The sequence below is a fragment of the Zootoca vivipara genome, chromosome 1 (assembly GCF_963506605.1).
Source record: "Zootoca vivipara chromosome 1, rZooViv1.1, whole genome shotgun sequence".
Taxonomy (NCBI): domain Eukaryota; kingdom Metazoa; phylum Chordata; class Lepidosauria; order Squamata; family Lacertidae; genus Zootoca; species Zootoca vivipara.
Genome location: NC_083276.1, coordinates 42,653,587 through 42,668,721, shown reverse-complemented (window position 1 = coordinate 42,668,721; position 15,135 = coordinate 42,653,587). Strand labels below are relative to the sequence as shown.

Genomic DNA, 15,135 nt, shown 5'->3' with positions numbered 1-15,135 from the left:
GAGATCACCTTCTGCCCCCCCACACCCCACCAATCATATTTCAAACACAGATTTCAATCTGCCCAGCCGAGTGCCGGGTGCCCCCGGCTCACCGAGATCCAGGGGGGCCCCCGACAGCTCCCCGGTCGATCTGCCGGGCTCCCCCGGCACCCGCGTGGCAGTGGCAGCAGTTTCAGCAGGGTGAATGAAGTGCTACTACCGTGCATCACGAACAAGGCGGCAGGGAAGAGCCCATTTCTTTGCTGCTTTCTGAAGGCTGTCGAGTAGCTGGTCTGGCTGCTTTGATCTCCTCCAGCTTGCTTTACACGAAACGTTGCTGCTGCCTGCCAACTGGCACGGTGCGCCAGGGCGCCGACTCACAGGGGCGCCTCAGTGAGTGCAGTGAGCTGGGGAGCCTCGCGGCCCCGCTGGCAGCCTCCCCACTCCCTGCACACCGGCAGATGTCCGGTAGGGCGCAACCAGCCACCAAGCCCCACGGCTCCGCCGCTGCCACCCCTGCCCCGATTAGTGCACGCCCCCCTCCCCAACCTGCCACCCCCACCATGGCACAACAAACCCTTCCCACACCAGCCCACCAACACCACTCCCCGGGGCATGGGGACGCCGGAGGGATTGCGGCTGATGTGCTTAAGACGGCCCTGCCTGCCAGGTCCCTTCCCCAGCCCCGGGAGAAGCGGCACGGGTAGTGGGGTGTGGCGCTCCCGGCCTCCGCGAGCGCCTGTTGCAGCCCAGAGCTTCCAGGCGCCGCACCGGGCACGCTCCTGCCTGCCTGCAGCCTCAGTGGCGCATTTTCGCACTCCTGCTCGCCATGCTGGTGGAGAGGTAAGGCACTGCTGGAGCCCTCGCTCTCCCTTCTGGGCACAGCGGGCGAGCGCCGGGTGGCGCCGGGGGGTGAAGGGCAGGCTGGCCAGCGCCCCCTCTATTTTGGCGCCCTAGGCAACTGCCTAGTTCGCCTTCATGGATGCACCGGCCCTGATCACCATTTTATAGTTCAAATCGGGGGAAATAAAAATACAGTAAATGGACCAAAGTACAAAGATTCACAAAATGTTTAGGGGTATGTGTAACTTTGCATACCCCCCAGAAAAAAAGCGCTGAGTAAAGGCATTAAAAGACCATTTAAAAAGAAAGTATTTTGTCACCACCAAATGCTTAACATTAAGAGTAAATGGGTTTATTTCTATTTAAGGGATCCTCTTTCCTTGGTAGATATAAAGCCATGTTGCTATAGGATTAAAAAAAAAACAAATACCAATACCAATACAGTACTGTATTGTAAAGGAGGAAAGAGGAAGGTTGTAGAATTGAGGGACACTCTTCCTCTGTCTTCAGGAGTACCTTTAAGGAGGGGGACCAGGGACTGCAGTGGGTATGGGGGATCAGCAACAATGGAAAGTTGTGTCTTGAGCAAGCACAGCTGCCTTCGGATACAGTGAAATTGTTTTAGAGTTGCTGATAGGTGTCTTATGTTGCTGCACCACAACCATCAAAATCAAATGTCTGTGTCTGCTCTAATGTCAGAGGCGGACATGTAGTTGCAGGGATTTCTTTCAGTTCCAAACTACTCCAGTTCCAAAAATCTTATTTGCATTAAATTTTCATTCCACTGACAGAGATATCAAACTACAAGCTTACAGTCACAATCTTTGTTCAGATTTATTAGTGAAACAGGTTAAAATTTCCATTATAGTAGTAGTCAGTAAATGTGAACTTTTTAAACATGAAGAAACGTTTTCTCAAATTTTTTTGCCTTTACTACAGTGAGCTAGTAACTGCATCCATGTACTAAAAATGTTGTTTAGATCCCAATGATTGGGTTATAATGGAGGACTACTAGTGCATTCCTTCCACTTTGGAAAGTGGACTAAGTAATTCGAAACTCCAACATTCTGGGATAAATTTCTACTTGTTCTTAGACAAATTGGTTGCTTCATTTAGGAAAAAGAGCTTGCATATGTAGTTGTAGTTAATGGTTTGTTTGTTTGTGACTGACAAGCTGTGTGCGCCTAGTATAGCTGTAGTGTGCTAGTTTATGCTTTCTTTCATCTTTATTCTGTTGCTTAAAATGCACATGCCGCTTGGCTTGTATTAACTACCACTCTGTCTCTGCCTGTCCAAATCCACCTGTGCAGATTTCTGGAATTTGCAAAGAGGCATCTGAGGGTGTATAAATTGAGTTATCACTGAGATTTACTCATCACAGTGTATACGGTACGCAACTCCCTTTTATGATGAAAGTGAAAGAGACCTATGGTATAATAAACAGCTAGCCTGAGGGGATGCAATGTTGATAGCTTAGCAGCTAAACATTTTTAAAAGTTCTTCTTACTTAATTCATTTTTTAAAAGGGAGAACTCAAGACAGTGTTTGGTGGAATACATGTAGTTCCATTAACTTTTCCAGAACTGTGACTTGGGAGATGTCTGAGGTCATCTTTTCTCAAAGAATAACATGTAGGTACCTGTCAATAAAAAGCTATTAACGTAAAGCACTTCTCTTTATTGCTGTCACTTCAAATTCTGAAAACCAAGTTATGGCAATTAAGTGTTCTTTCCTCAAGTACAAAGAAGTGTTCCTCTAATCTAGTCTGTTCCAAAGGTTGTTCTCACTGTTGTAATTAATTCAATGGACCACTCTGTGATTCCTGAAACTTTTATGTGCTGCATAAGAACTACTAAAGCTCTACCTTGTCCAGTAGTCCATCTTCAATGCTGGCCAGACAGATTTAGGGGTCTGGATTTCAACCTCCTAATCAGCCTTGACAGACACATCCCAGGCCTTCTCTATTTTTTCCAGGGAACAGGCTTAGTAGTGTAGCAGCAGATTCGGTTGAGTCATGTTCAGGTGAGTCAGAAGCAAGACAAGACCAGAACCCTGGCCTGGACATAGCAGTGGCTGAAGTGGAGCCATCTATACCCCTAAAAGGCTGTTGCCTTGTTTTACATCTCTTGGCTGCTACAGTGAGGGGTGACAGGGGTTGCCCCAGGAGTTAATATTCTGAATCTGTGTAGAATCTGTCAAAATTGGTCAAAAACCTGATAGGGGAGTTGGTCCTTGTCACATTTTCCAGTACCACTGGTTTCCACATTTACCATGATCACTGATTCCTCCTGTGGCAGATTGGATGATGTCCCATGTTGCCTACAGTGTTTGTCCTGGGCAGACAAGTTGCCATACAATCCACATGCCTGTCAGGAGGTGGAGATGATGATGATGATAATAATAATAATAATAATAATAATAATAATAATAATAATAATAATAATAATAAATTATTTATACCCTGCCCATCTGGCCGGGTTCCCCCAGCCATTCTGGGCGGCTTCCAACAAAACACTAAAATACATATGTTAGATCCTACAGCCTCTGAGACTCCCCCCCCCCCCGGAACCATAGAATTGTACCCTATGACAGGTGTTTTTTTGTGATAGAAGTTGATCAAATGTTTTCCATCCCATCCCATTCTACCAAACCAGTCCTTTAACCTTAGTAACTTATGTGGGCAAAAGAGTTTCCCACAAACTCATAAATTCCCCAATACTGGAGAAGTAATAAACTTTATTACATATAGCCAAAGCCTTTTGTAAACCTCACATTCATTCATACTACAAATGAGTAGTTTACAAAATAAAATGTACATTGACAGCCTACCGGTATATAAAATATTCCGTACCTTAAACCTATGCACCATATTTACTGCATGTAAAACTGAGTTTCTGCCTGTTTACACTTAATGTTGCTTTTCCCAGTGGTTATTATAGTCCTGGTATGTAAACCTGCACTTCTTGTTAATATTTATTGCCTGTTACAAACATTATTTCTTGAAGTTCAGTTTCCTTCGTTTTGTGTGTTGCTTTATAATACCCACTTAAGCAAAGAAATGTGTCTACTATTTAATGATCCAAGAAGAAAGTTATGTTGATTAAATCCATTGTGTTTCATGAAAAATACACCTTCTTTCACCCAAAGAACTTGGTAGATAAATCTGACACATTTTAAGCATGCTATTTTTTTCTGCAGTGGAGGAAAGGGGGTCCTGCCTTAATGCTTCTCAGGCTCTTCCCAGACATGGGGCATCTTGTTCCGCCCTCCAAATTGGGCTGTTCAGCCTGTGTATCTAATCATGTCCTGGTTCTTCTTCTATTAACAGCTAAGACTGTTCATTCTTCTAGATTCCATTTAATAACTTGTTTAGCTTTTCCCATTCATAGTGAATCCTTTTCTGCAGTGGCTCCTCGTTTGTAGAATGTTCTCTCCAGGGAGGCTCACGTTTCTCTATAGCCAGTGAGTCCTTTGGCTGATTAACATTCTATGGCCTTTTAAAAGTGTTTGTGGGAGGGGAGTTACTGGTTTGTTTTTGCTTTATTATGCATTTTGTGTTCTCATTTTGTATTTTTATGTTGTGAACGGCGCTGTGTTCTTCGGATGAAGGCCAGTATGCAAAACAAACAAACAGACAAATAACGAGGTTAAATATGGCCCAGTAGCAACATTTATTTATTGTATTTGAGAAGGTGGTTGCTCAAACTGCAACTGCAATTTTGTTTATTATAAGGGTGGAAAAGCTTCAGGTTCCTGCTGTATACCGCAAGAAGTGATGGTTCTGCTTGGGAATATGAAAAATCTATTTGAGCCTTAGATGTGGCTAGTAGTGAGACAAAGACTGATATTGGCAGGCACCTAGGACTTTAGAATATTTATGCAGCCGTAATTCATTATGACTTTGTTGTTGGTATGGTTTTAATCCTTTTCTAGGTATAAGAATTGCCAAAGATGCTAGATGTAATCCATCTGGCATATCTCAAATTTATCAGCATTCTTGAATTGAAGAGATGGGAAGCCTCAGCAAGACACCTTTGGTTTTTTTTGGTTTTTTGCAGAGAAGAATAGCAGTCTATATTGGCAGTTTAGGTGGAGCTAGGACACTGCATGGAGGAACCTTAGGTCTGGGGCAGAGACAGGGTCCAGGGAGGAACCAAAAGAGTAACAGGTAGACTTAAACTACTAGGTAAGGAGTTCTGGTAGGTTAAGGGTGGTGTATCTGGAGTTTGCTGGCTTTTGGAACTCAATACTGGTTAAATGGAAGACTTGAGTTCACTGATTTCACTAATGAGACCAGCGAAAACAGGGTATTCAACATGTAGGCGCAATGTCTTGTTAATCTTTAGGGCCGGACTGGGGGACTGGAGCTGGCTCATGGGCCAGATGTTCTTCCCCCTACCCCCTGTGGGCTGAATGCTTTGCCAGATACTGCTTCGCAAGGCATTCTCAGGACCCAACAATCAGCTGATGGTCAGGTCTTGTAAAGCCCCTTTCAACATGCTATCATGCAATGCACATTTAAAAAGACTTAGCAAGACCCAACAATCGGCAGATTGTCAGGTCTTGAGAACTGCCTTGAAAGCACTACCTTGCAAGGCATTTTGCAAGGGCCTCTGCAGGACCCTGAATGTCAGGTCTTGAGAAGCCATGTTGAAAGCATTGGGCAAGATATTGCTTTGAAAGGCACTTCTCAAAACCAGACAAATTTAGGGACTTCAGAGACCTAGCCTATCTAGTCCTATCTCCTCCCACCGTTGCACAATTTTCTTCCTTCACCAACCTGGTGCCCTCCAGATGTTTTGGACTACAGCTTCTACAGTATCGGCCCAGCTAGCATGGCTGATGGAATGAGAATCCAAAACATCTGGAGGCTACCAGGTTGGGGAGGGCTGCCCTGCTTGCTGGCTTTCCTAAAGGGAGACTATTAGCAGCATTTCACTTGAGCATTCCAAATCTTTTTGCAACCACAATGAATCAACGGCCCAGGTGGTTTTGTATGACTCTGGAAGTGTTCACAGTGACTTCTGCTTAACCTCCAATTATCATCCACAGCATGAGATATAGTGAAAACAGATGTGATCCCTGCCCCAGAGGGCATATGCAGATGAATGGCATTGTTGCTGTAATAAGATTTCATATTTACAAGTAGTGAATCAGGTAGTGAGAATCTTAGGTTATTGACTCATGAAAGTTTCTTTTTTTAGTGTGCATGCAAGAAAAAAAAAGTTGTTGGGTGGCAGAGATAAAAAATGTAAATAGATTACATTTCAAGGATCCCAGTCTGTTACAAGTCCATTAGTTGAGAAGAAATTACAGAACCTTGCATCGTTGTAAGCACTGCAGCATCCTTTTGCTGCCAAGAGTAGTAAAGAACTGCAGTAGGCCTGCTAGAGAATCTTTACCTACTTCAGAACTTCAGGGCAGGGGTCAGCAAACTTTTTCAGCACGGGGCCGGTCCACTGTCCCTCAGACCTTGTGGGGGGCCGGACTATATTTTTTTGGGGGGGGGGTGAACGAGTTCCTATGCCCCACAAATAACCCAGAGGTGCATTTTAAATAAAAGAACACATTCTACTCACGTAAAAACATGCTGATTCCCAGACCGTCCGCGGGCCGGATTTAGAAGGCGATTGAGTCAGATCCGGGCCCCGGGCCTTAGTTTGCCTACCCATGCTTCTACACAATATGTTTGTAGGTGCTGACACTCTAAATTGGCTGGCAGGCCAAGTCATTATTCAAAATGATTGGATTATCCAATTAGCAAATCATGGGGACAATGAAGGACAATTGTTTTTGCCTGTGTAAATCATTGTCAGATGTTTATTTACATTTTAATCAGGCAGCATTATTTTATTTTAATTAGACAGCATTGGGAAGGGGTGGGGGTGTAGGTGGGCAAGAATGCACATGCTTTCGTGTAGAAGCTCCCATGTTCAGTCTCTGGCATCTTCCAATAGTGCTGGGAAAGGACTCTTATCTGATACTCTGGAGAGCTAGTCAGTACTGAGCTAGATGGACCACTGGCACAACCTGGTATAAAGGAGCTTTCTAGCAGCAACTCCAAGAGCTTTTATTTTGGGAGGAAGTCGTCTGTATAAACCAGGCATCCCCAAACTTCGGCCCGCCAGATGTTTTGGACTACAATTCCCATCTTCCCCGACCACTGGTCCTGTTAGCTAGGGATCATGGGAGTTGTAGGCCAAAACATCTGGAGGGCCACAGTTTGGGGATGCCTGGTATAAACAATTACATCTTAGAGTATTTTCATTTTACTTATGCACTTTCCTCCCTCTCTTTTGTAGTTGTTTCCGTTTCTACAAGACCTGATGAGAAATTTCCCCCTTTCTTCTATACGCTTCCTAGGCTGTCTCCAAGTAACAGTGGGATGGTTTCTCCTGATCAGTCCTCCCACCCAGGTATTGTTCCCATCTTACTCTTCAGAAGCTTCCCCATCACTCTGAGCCTGTTACCAGTGGTGGTAACAGATCCCCCTGTTATTTCCTTCTCAGCAAATGATGGACGTCAAACACATATCCTCTGAATGTAGAGGACTTGGTATTTAGATACTTAATAGACCTATTCTCCATTATTGTGCCCAATTATTGCGTGTTCAGACCCAGAGACCTCCCCCCTTAATAAAAACACATTTGACTCAAATTTTAGTTTGGTTTTTGGCAGAATTTAGGCCACAACTTTATTGATTTCAGAAAGTGAGTGGTTGCACAGGCTCTGGTTCAACTAGCTCCCTTGCGCCCTTGCAGGTACCGTTGACCCAGAGCTCTATCATAGGTCAGCCGTGGGTCAACACCTGAGGCAGGTGGAAAGCCAGGAACAGACTATGTCCACTTCCCAGATGCTCCCCTGGACTCAGGCATGGGCACAACCCCCTCTCAGGGGTTGACCAAACCAAGTTGAGTCCCTAGATTCCTCTAATGGAATACCCTTCACATAGGGATGGCAAGACCGTTCTCCCACCCCTATTACCTGAACCAGTGCCTATCCGCAACCTTACAAGTTGTGACGATTTGCTACGATGATAGGCGAAACCCAAATGGCAACAGCCAATCAGCCAAGTGGGGGAAATTCCTGCCGTCCCAACAACAGACGACACACAACGGCATAGCGCAAAATGCTCTTAAATATAGGGAGAGGTGGGTGGGTGTTCTGATGCACGAACCAAAAGAGGAAGCTCTGGGTCACGTGCATAGGACTATATAGGTCCCTCTGCCCGTTCAGACTGCACCCCATTGGCCAGATTGCACCCAGCAACGAGAAACCTACCAGTCGGGTGTTGTGGCTGACCAATATACCCACCCCCACAACCAGGGGGTCGGTCTCCAGGTCTCACTGCAACACACATTATTATTATTATTACCCCATCCATCTGGCTGGGTTTCCTCAGCCACTATCAATTGTGGCATCAGACTCCATATGATAATTAAGGAAGACATCCTTGATACAAACCTGAAAGGCCAGTAGAACAGCATGTTCTGTTTAATGTACTTAATTCCTCATCGTAGGTAGTGATGCATTTTCACTGCTAGTCTTAGGATTTCATTGTTTAATGAACATTTTGTCCCAATGGCATTCATATAGTGTGAGCATTAAATGAACCGGACATTGAGAGTGTAAAATACAACTGAATGAGAGTAATCTTGGAGTAATTTTCCTGTAGCTTATACTTTCTCTGTATTCTGGCTAAACCATTCCCTTACTCCTACAAATAATCAGATGAATTCAGTCATTTGGCTTTAGAAAAGCCTTTCTTACTCACCCATTGGTCCTCCAGAAATCATTTACTTGAATGGAAGAAGCATGCTATGCATTAGCAGACTGTATTCTTTTAATTAGGAATTAGTAAATTAGGTTTGTTTCTTCAAACCAGGGTCTGAATGGCATGCATTCCTCATCTAAGATACAATGTGAATTCATAAGACAGGATACAGCAGGCATGTCCAAAGTCCATTTGGGGGGCCTAATCCGGCCCGCCGGTCGATTTAATACGGCCCCCATGGCAGTATATGATATGTCCTGAGGTAAAATTCTGAAGAAGAAAAACCTCAACAACTTTGGTTGGCCCTCATACATGTTCACTTCATCAAATTTGGCTCTCTTTGAAAAACGTTTGGGCACCCCTGGTACGGTTTATGCCCTAGCAAAATCACAGATATGGGGGGAAGAATATGATTGATTTATTTGCAAATAAAAGTAACCCTCCCCCCAAGCCCCTCTCCCCTCTCCAAAGTTAAAAGTTAGTAAATGCATTTCCCCTTCATGCTACAATCTGGGTATGATGGAAAATATGCAGAAAGAATGGTAATTTGTGTGTTTTAAACAACTATATTATAAAAATAATGGGAACTGTATAAGTTCTGATGTGGCTGAGTGGTTTTTGCCTGGGGCTAACTGTGCTTCAGATATGCTGCTCTCTTTCTGTGGATTATTTGTAGATCTGCTCCAAAAGTGACTACGGTAATAGTCTTATGCCATGTGTAATATAGTAAAACACACCATTGAGAGTACCCTTTGAACAACATTTTTTAAAACCTTCTCTTAGTAAAAACAAAAAACAAACAAAATTAATAACCGCCCTCTGGACACTTACATCATAGCCATAACTTCCAGATAAGGAATTTTAAACTTTGCTGCATTTAGGATTACTGCTTTGCTATGCTTTGCAGAGCTGTGTTTTAACTGGGAAGTGTTTCTAGTGTGGATTGCAGCTTAAAAGACTTCTGATTTAAACCGTAAATCTTTCTGAACTCCAATGTAGCTAGTTACAGGTAGGTAGCCGTGTTGGTCTGACGTAGTCGGAACAAAATAAAAAAATTCCTTCCAGCAGCACCTTAAAGACCAACTAAGTTTTTATTTTGGTATGAGCTTTCGTGTGCATGCAAAAAGCTCATACCAAAATAAAAACTTAGTTGGCCTTTAAGGTGCTGCTGGGAGGATTTTTTTTATTTTGTTTCCAATGTAGCTGTTATGTGTAACTCAACCTAGTAGAGACTAATGCAGTTTTCAGCATTCAGACTAATTTTTGTATTGGTGGGGGATATTTTTGTTATCCTGTCAGCCCCTGCTTTGTGTAGCGAGATGAAGAGTTATAGGGAGTGCAGAAGTTTCCACACTGCTTTGTGACATTTTGATTTCTCCAGATAATAATGTGGCCCAGTTGTGGATTTTTAAAAAGGTTTTTTTTTTTTACTTATGGACTAACACCTGTGTTTTGTTTGTTTTTTAATCACCCAAAAGAGTGAATGTGTGGAATACAGGGAAAGGAAAGGCCTTGATAAGTTGTCTGTAGACATTTGCTAGGTTTGCATGTACAGTGGTACCTTGGTTCTCGAACTTAATATGTTCCGAGCGTCCGTTTGACTCCCGAAACTGTTCGAAAACCACGGCAGGCTTCCAATTGGCTGTAGGAGCTTCCTGCACTCAAGCGGAAGCTGCGTCGGACATCCAGCTTCCGAAAAACATTTGCAAACCAGAACACTTACGGTACTTTGCGGCGTTCGGGAGCCAAGACGTTTGAGTACCAAGGTACCACTGTATCTGTTTCACTGCAGTGTGGTGGGGCTGTAATGTAAGAATCAGCCCATAAAGGTAACGTTTTGATTGACAAGCATTTCAGTGGCACTGAGCATGAACAAATGTATTCCATGCCACAGTTCTCATTTTGTATTTTTCTGTTGTGAACTGCCCTGGGATCTTCAGATGAAGGGTGGTATTCAAACTTTAATAATAATCAGGGCTGCAGAAGTCATGGAGTTGATGCTCACCAACCTTTACACTACAAAAGGCTTTTAGAATACAGTGTGTATTTTTTGTGTTCTGGTGCCAGGATCACCTGAATGTTCATCTTACAGTTTTAAAGGTGGAGAGCGATAAAATACAAACATAATTTTTGATCGGTCTCTCTGCTGCAGGATAAGCGTGTCTTCCTCACACCTTCACAAGCAAAATGACAGGATGTGCATGCTAGCCAATTGAATACTGGCTCAGCTATCAATTCTGCCCTCCATTATGTTTTGTGGAAATTGCACAATTTTTTTAAAGAAGCAAAAAAGAAATGCTAAGAATGGCACATTCATGCAATTATCTGTCCATTTGCAGCGTTGTTAGTTTCCCGGAAGTTGTTATTGTGATGACCAATTGCATTCTGTGGATTGGGAGGAGGTTTTGAGGGGACACAGTAACTCAGCACCATCATAGACAGACAGCTGCTTCTCCAAACTTGGAAAACCAATTTTCACCCCTGAACTTGACAGTAGCGACAAAAGGCATGTTTAGGACTGAACACAGTGAGGAGGCTTCCAGAGCAGTCCCACTGCCCTAAAAATGTTGTATCTATTGTTAGCTTTAGAATTAACGACTGAGGTGCATCCTTTCGGAAAGGATGTGTGCACAGAAATCCCTGTGTTTATATTTTAGCAATGCTGCTCTCTTCCCTTTCTCAACTAAATCGATTAACTGTTGACTAGTGCAACTCCAAAACTACGTTGCAGCTCCAACTCCTTGGTTGCTTTAATACTTCTTGAACATATATTGAGAAATAAACTGGGGCAAAGATTGTCTTCTGTTTTATGGTTAAAAAGTTTTATGGTTATAAAGTACAGTGACTCGTTCATTTAAATCACTGTCATCACTGTCAGTTGTAATAATGATCTTGACTAATTATGCTCTCATTTCTTGTAACAGAAACCACATGTAACTTTGGGTGGAACTGTTCCTGGGTTTCATCTACCAATGCCTCTGGAAAACCAGACTGGTTGCTGTCTTCAGTTCTGGTTCTGACTTCTCAAGAGCACCAGCAGATTGCAGAGAACAACTCATCAAACAGAAAACTAGAAGGTTGTCCATTTGTGCACAGCGCACACATTTGTAGTTAACTATCCTTGCCTTCTTTAACAAGATTCTTTCTTAACTGGAGTCACTGTGGTATCCAGCACTATTCTCCAGATCACATACCATGGAGGTGGGGAGGGGAAGGTTATGGATTAAAACACAAATTGATTTTTCATATGTATCCGTCATTGGCTCACATAAATTGCAGAGGCGTGTGAAATGTTTTCCAAATGAGAACTCTCCATTCATTGCACAGCATCATGTGCTTAATGCTGTTAATATATTAAAATCATTACAATGAATACAAAAGACATATTGTAGGTTTTATATAGAGCCTCAGTTGTAGAGAACTGGCTCTTCGTTACTTTATGGCAGAAGAGGCTGAAGATAACGGTCAGATTATATGTTACTAGCAGTAGTATTGGGAATGACTTGGCTGCATGCCATTCCAGTAACCAGATTCAGGAGCCTTATGGCCCAGTTCAAGGATGTGGTTGTTGCTTAACACCCAGTTATCACTACCTCTTCCCTCCTGGACAATGATCTGATAAGTAAGGAACCATGCTATTGCTCCCATATACAGTGGTACCTTTGTTCTCTAACTTAATCTGTTGTGGGAGTCCGTTTGACTCCTGAAACCATTCAAAAACCAAGGCGAGGCTTCCAGTTGGCTGCAGGAGCTTCCTGCACTCATTCGGCTTCCGAAAAACGTCCGCAAACCGGAACACTTAATTCCAGGTTTGCGGCATTCGGGAGCAAATTTGTTTGACAACTAAGCTGTTCGAGAACCAAGGCACGACTGTTTGTGGTTTTTCCGTGGTCCAAAATACTTACTAGTCATTCAGTTAGTTATTAAATATATATATCCCACCCTTCTCATTATCCTTTCTCCGTATGTCTTCCTCTTTCTTCCCTCTAGCTTTCATCCATTCCTTCTTGCACTGTAATTTATAACTATGGTTGCTGTTACTCATAACTGTCCCCCCTCCTTTTTTTGCTGCAGGGGAAATTCTTCTCCTGAACACTAGCAGGATCTCAGACAGGTGCAGGTTCAGCCTCCGCAGCCCACTCCTGCCTTGGAGCTCCAGTTCCTGTCTCTTGGAGTTAGCCGTGCATTCACAGGGTGTCTCTCTAGGAGCACTCTCTGCTGAAATGAGGCATGTGGACACTAATCACAGTGTGGCCATTCATCTGCAAGAAAGACATGAGCAGGATGCCTGGTAAGACTTGTTCTTAAAATTTATTAGATTTTGCCCCCAGGAGCTATTATATTTCTTGTATTAGAAACATTACTAATTATAATATACATGAAGATGCATATTAGCAATGAGTTAGTAGGGAAAAAACTCTTGCACGCACAGGCATTCCCCACTTAGGCGCAATTGACTCATGCACGGCCATGTATATGCGCGGCACTGAAAAATAAATAATGTGGTTCAAACCTGGAAATGGTGGGAGAAAGCTGGAGAATCCTTGTGGCTCACAAGGAGCTCCCTGGAGCCCGAAGAGGACGTCGGTGAGGACGGAGGAAGCCCCAAAGAGAACAGAGATGCAGCGGAGCTTTGTTTAGGCTGCTCGGCCTCCCTGCCTAGCAGCTGATGTGTGGGGTAGCGCAGCAGCTGCAGCTTTCGCACACATCCTCCAGACAGCTCCAGAGCTTCAATTCTAGTTGTGGATACTTTTGGATACAGTACTTTTGGTATGGATTGAAGAGAGGGCATTTAAAGGGTGTTTAGAGGGTGCCCCCCCACTTTACAAGATTTCACTTATGCACATGGGGTCTTGGAAAGTAACTCCCATGAAAGGGAGGGTGGAAGCCTGTATATTAAATCTCAACTATCACATTCCATTAAATGAGTTATACATCCTCTTCATGTTAGAGCTTTAGTCCTAATTTAGGATGAGCAAGCTTTAGAAGCCTGATGCATAACTAGAAAGAGAAATCAGATTAATTATGGAGCCAGTTGCTTGAGCTGAGGACCTTTATTTCCCGTCGGGTGTGTGCAAAGCACCAGCAGTCTCTGGTGATGGCCTGGGTTCTTTTCTTTTCTTTCTTTCTTTCTTTCTTTCTTTCTTTCTTTCTTTCTTTCTTTCTTTCTTTCTTTCTTTCTTTCTTAAATTTTTATTCACTTTTCTTTTTCTATCATTACATACATCTCATATCAATAACATTTATATTACAACACCTATTCCCTCCCCTCCTGGGCTTCCCCTAACTTCCACTTCTGGTTTGTTTCCCCTTATTTCATACCGCTGTTTCTTAAGGATGCACTATATCATTTTAAATGTTCTTTGTTAATAAAGATGTGAGTGTTTATTTAAATCCTGCCATCAAGTCAATAGTCTTCCTTTGTTTCTGCAAATATATTGTAAATGGTTCCCACTCTTTTTCAAAGTCACTGTTGTCTTTTTCCAAAATCTGTCCGTCAATTTTGCCAGTTCTGCATAGTTCATCAATTTGCTTTGTACAGCCTGAATTTAGGGTATGGAAGGCAGCCCTCCTGCATGGCTTGGGGGAGACGTGAATCTCCCCTCATTGCATTGAGCTGGCTGACCTTTGGACAGATTCATTTGTTTGCAAAGCGGTAAGAATGACCCATGAAGGTATGACCCATCAAACTCATTCCGCTTATACTAAATGTTTTGCTCAAACTCATAACCACTTTGAGCTGAGTAGCTGTTGCTTTTGGAACAGGCAAGGTGCTGGATTTAGCTAGTGCTGCACTTTTTGATAAACTGTAGGAGACAGAGAAAGCATGCAGGATTCCTGATATTATGAAACAGCTCACGAAGGACAATAGAAAAACCAGCAGCAGTCTCACAATGCATCTCGGACTCAGCTGGACTGAGAAATATGTTCAGTTTTTGTGTGTGCAATATGTTCCTGCACAACGACACCTTTAATCTACCAGCCTTATCTTTCATCTGCTCAAACTTCGTCTACAGCTCCAAACTCTCTCTCTCTTTTTTTACAGGCACGTTGCCCAGAAACCTGTTGAGCCTTATATAGCTGCTTAAATGTCTTAATTTAGAAGTGGAGTCGCATTAGCCAATTTAACAAGATGTGTTCTCCTGACATAAAATCGATAGTAAATGTAATGCCAGGCTGGTTTATCTGAATTACTGCTGCAACAATCCTTCTACTCCTGTGTACACAAAGGGCTTTGTTCTGGGTTCCATTAAGGAAATTAAATTGGCTCAGAAAAGTTCCTGTTTGGACCAAGCCTAGAAGGAGCCTTATTTATGGCAGAGGCAAAAAGCTGCTTTAGTTAGATCTAGCCATTTGGGACCTCCCAAAATTCATCTACATAATTTAATACCTGATTAGAGCTCCATGATAGTGGTAGGCTCTCCCCCCCCCCCCTGTGTGTGTGTGTGTGTGTACATACACACTAGGGGTTGCTTCCCCTATTCACTCTGCTTGTCAACCCTACCTACCCCGCTTTACCAACCAGTCTTCCCCCACAC

At 43.2% G+C, this 15,135-nt stretch overlaps 1 protein-coding gene across 2 annotated transcripts in view; it reads left to right on the top strand.

Annotated features, from left to right (window-relative positions):
• Positions 1 to 15,135, top strand: part of LTK (leukocyte receptor tyrosine kinase) — a 98,840-nt gene that overhangs the window by 30,431 nt on the left and 53,274 nt on the right. Inside the window, exons 2-4 of one of the 2 annotated variants that reach the window (XM_035111716.2) lie at positions 7,125 to 7,238; positions 11,521 to 11,673; positions 12,671 to 12,887. In XM_035111716.2, coding sequence (XP_034967607.2) covers positions 7,125 to 7,238; positions 11,521 to 11,673; positions 12,671 to 12,887 — 484 coding nt within the window. The remainder of the gene's footprint in view (positions 1 to 7,124; positions 7,239 to 11,520; positions 11,674 to 12,670; positions 12,888 to 15,135) is intronic. The other variant, XM_035111725.2, reaches the window with a different exon arrangement.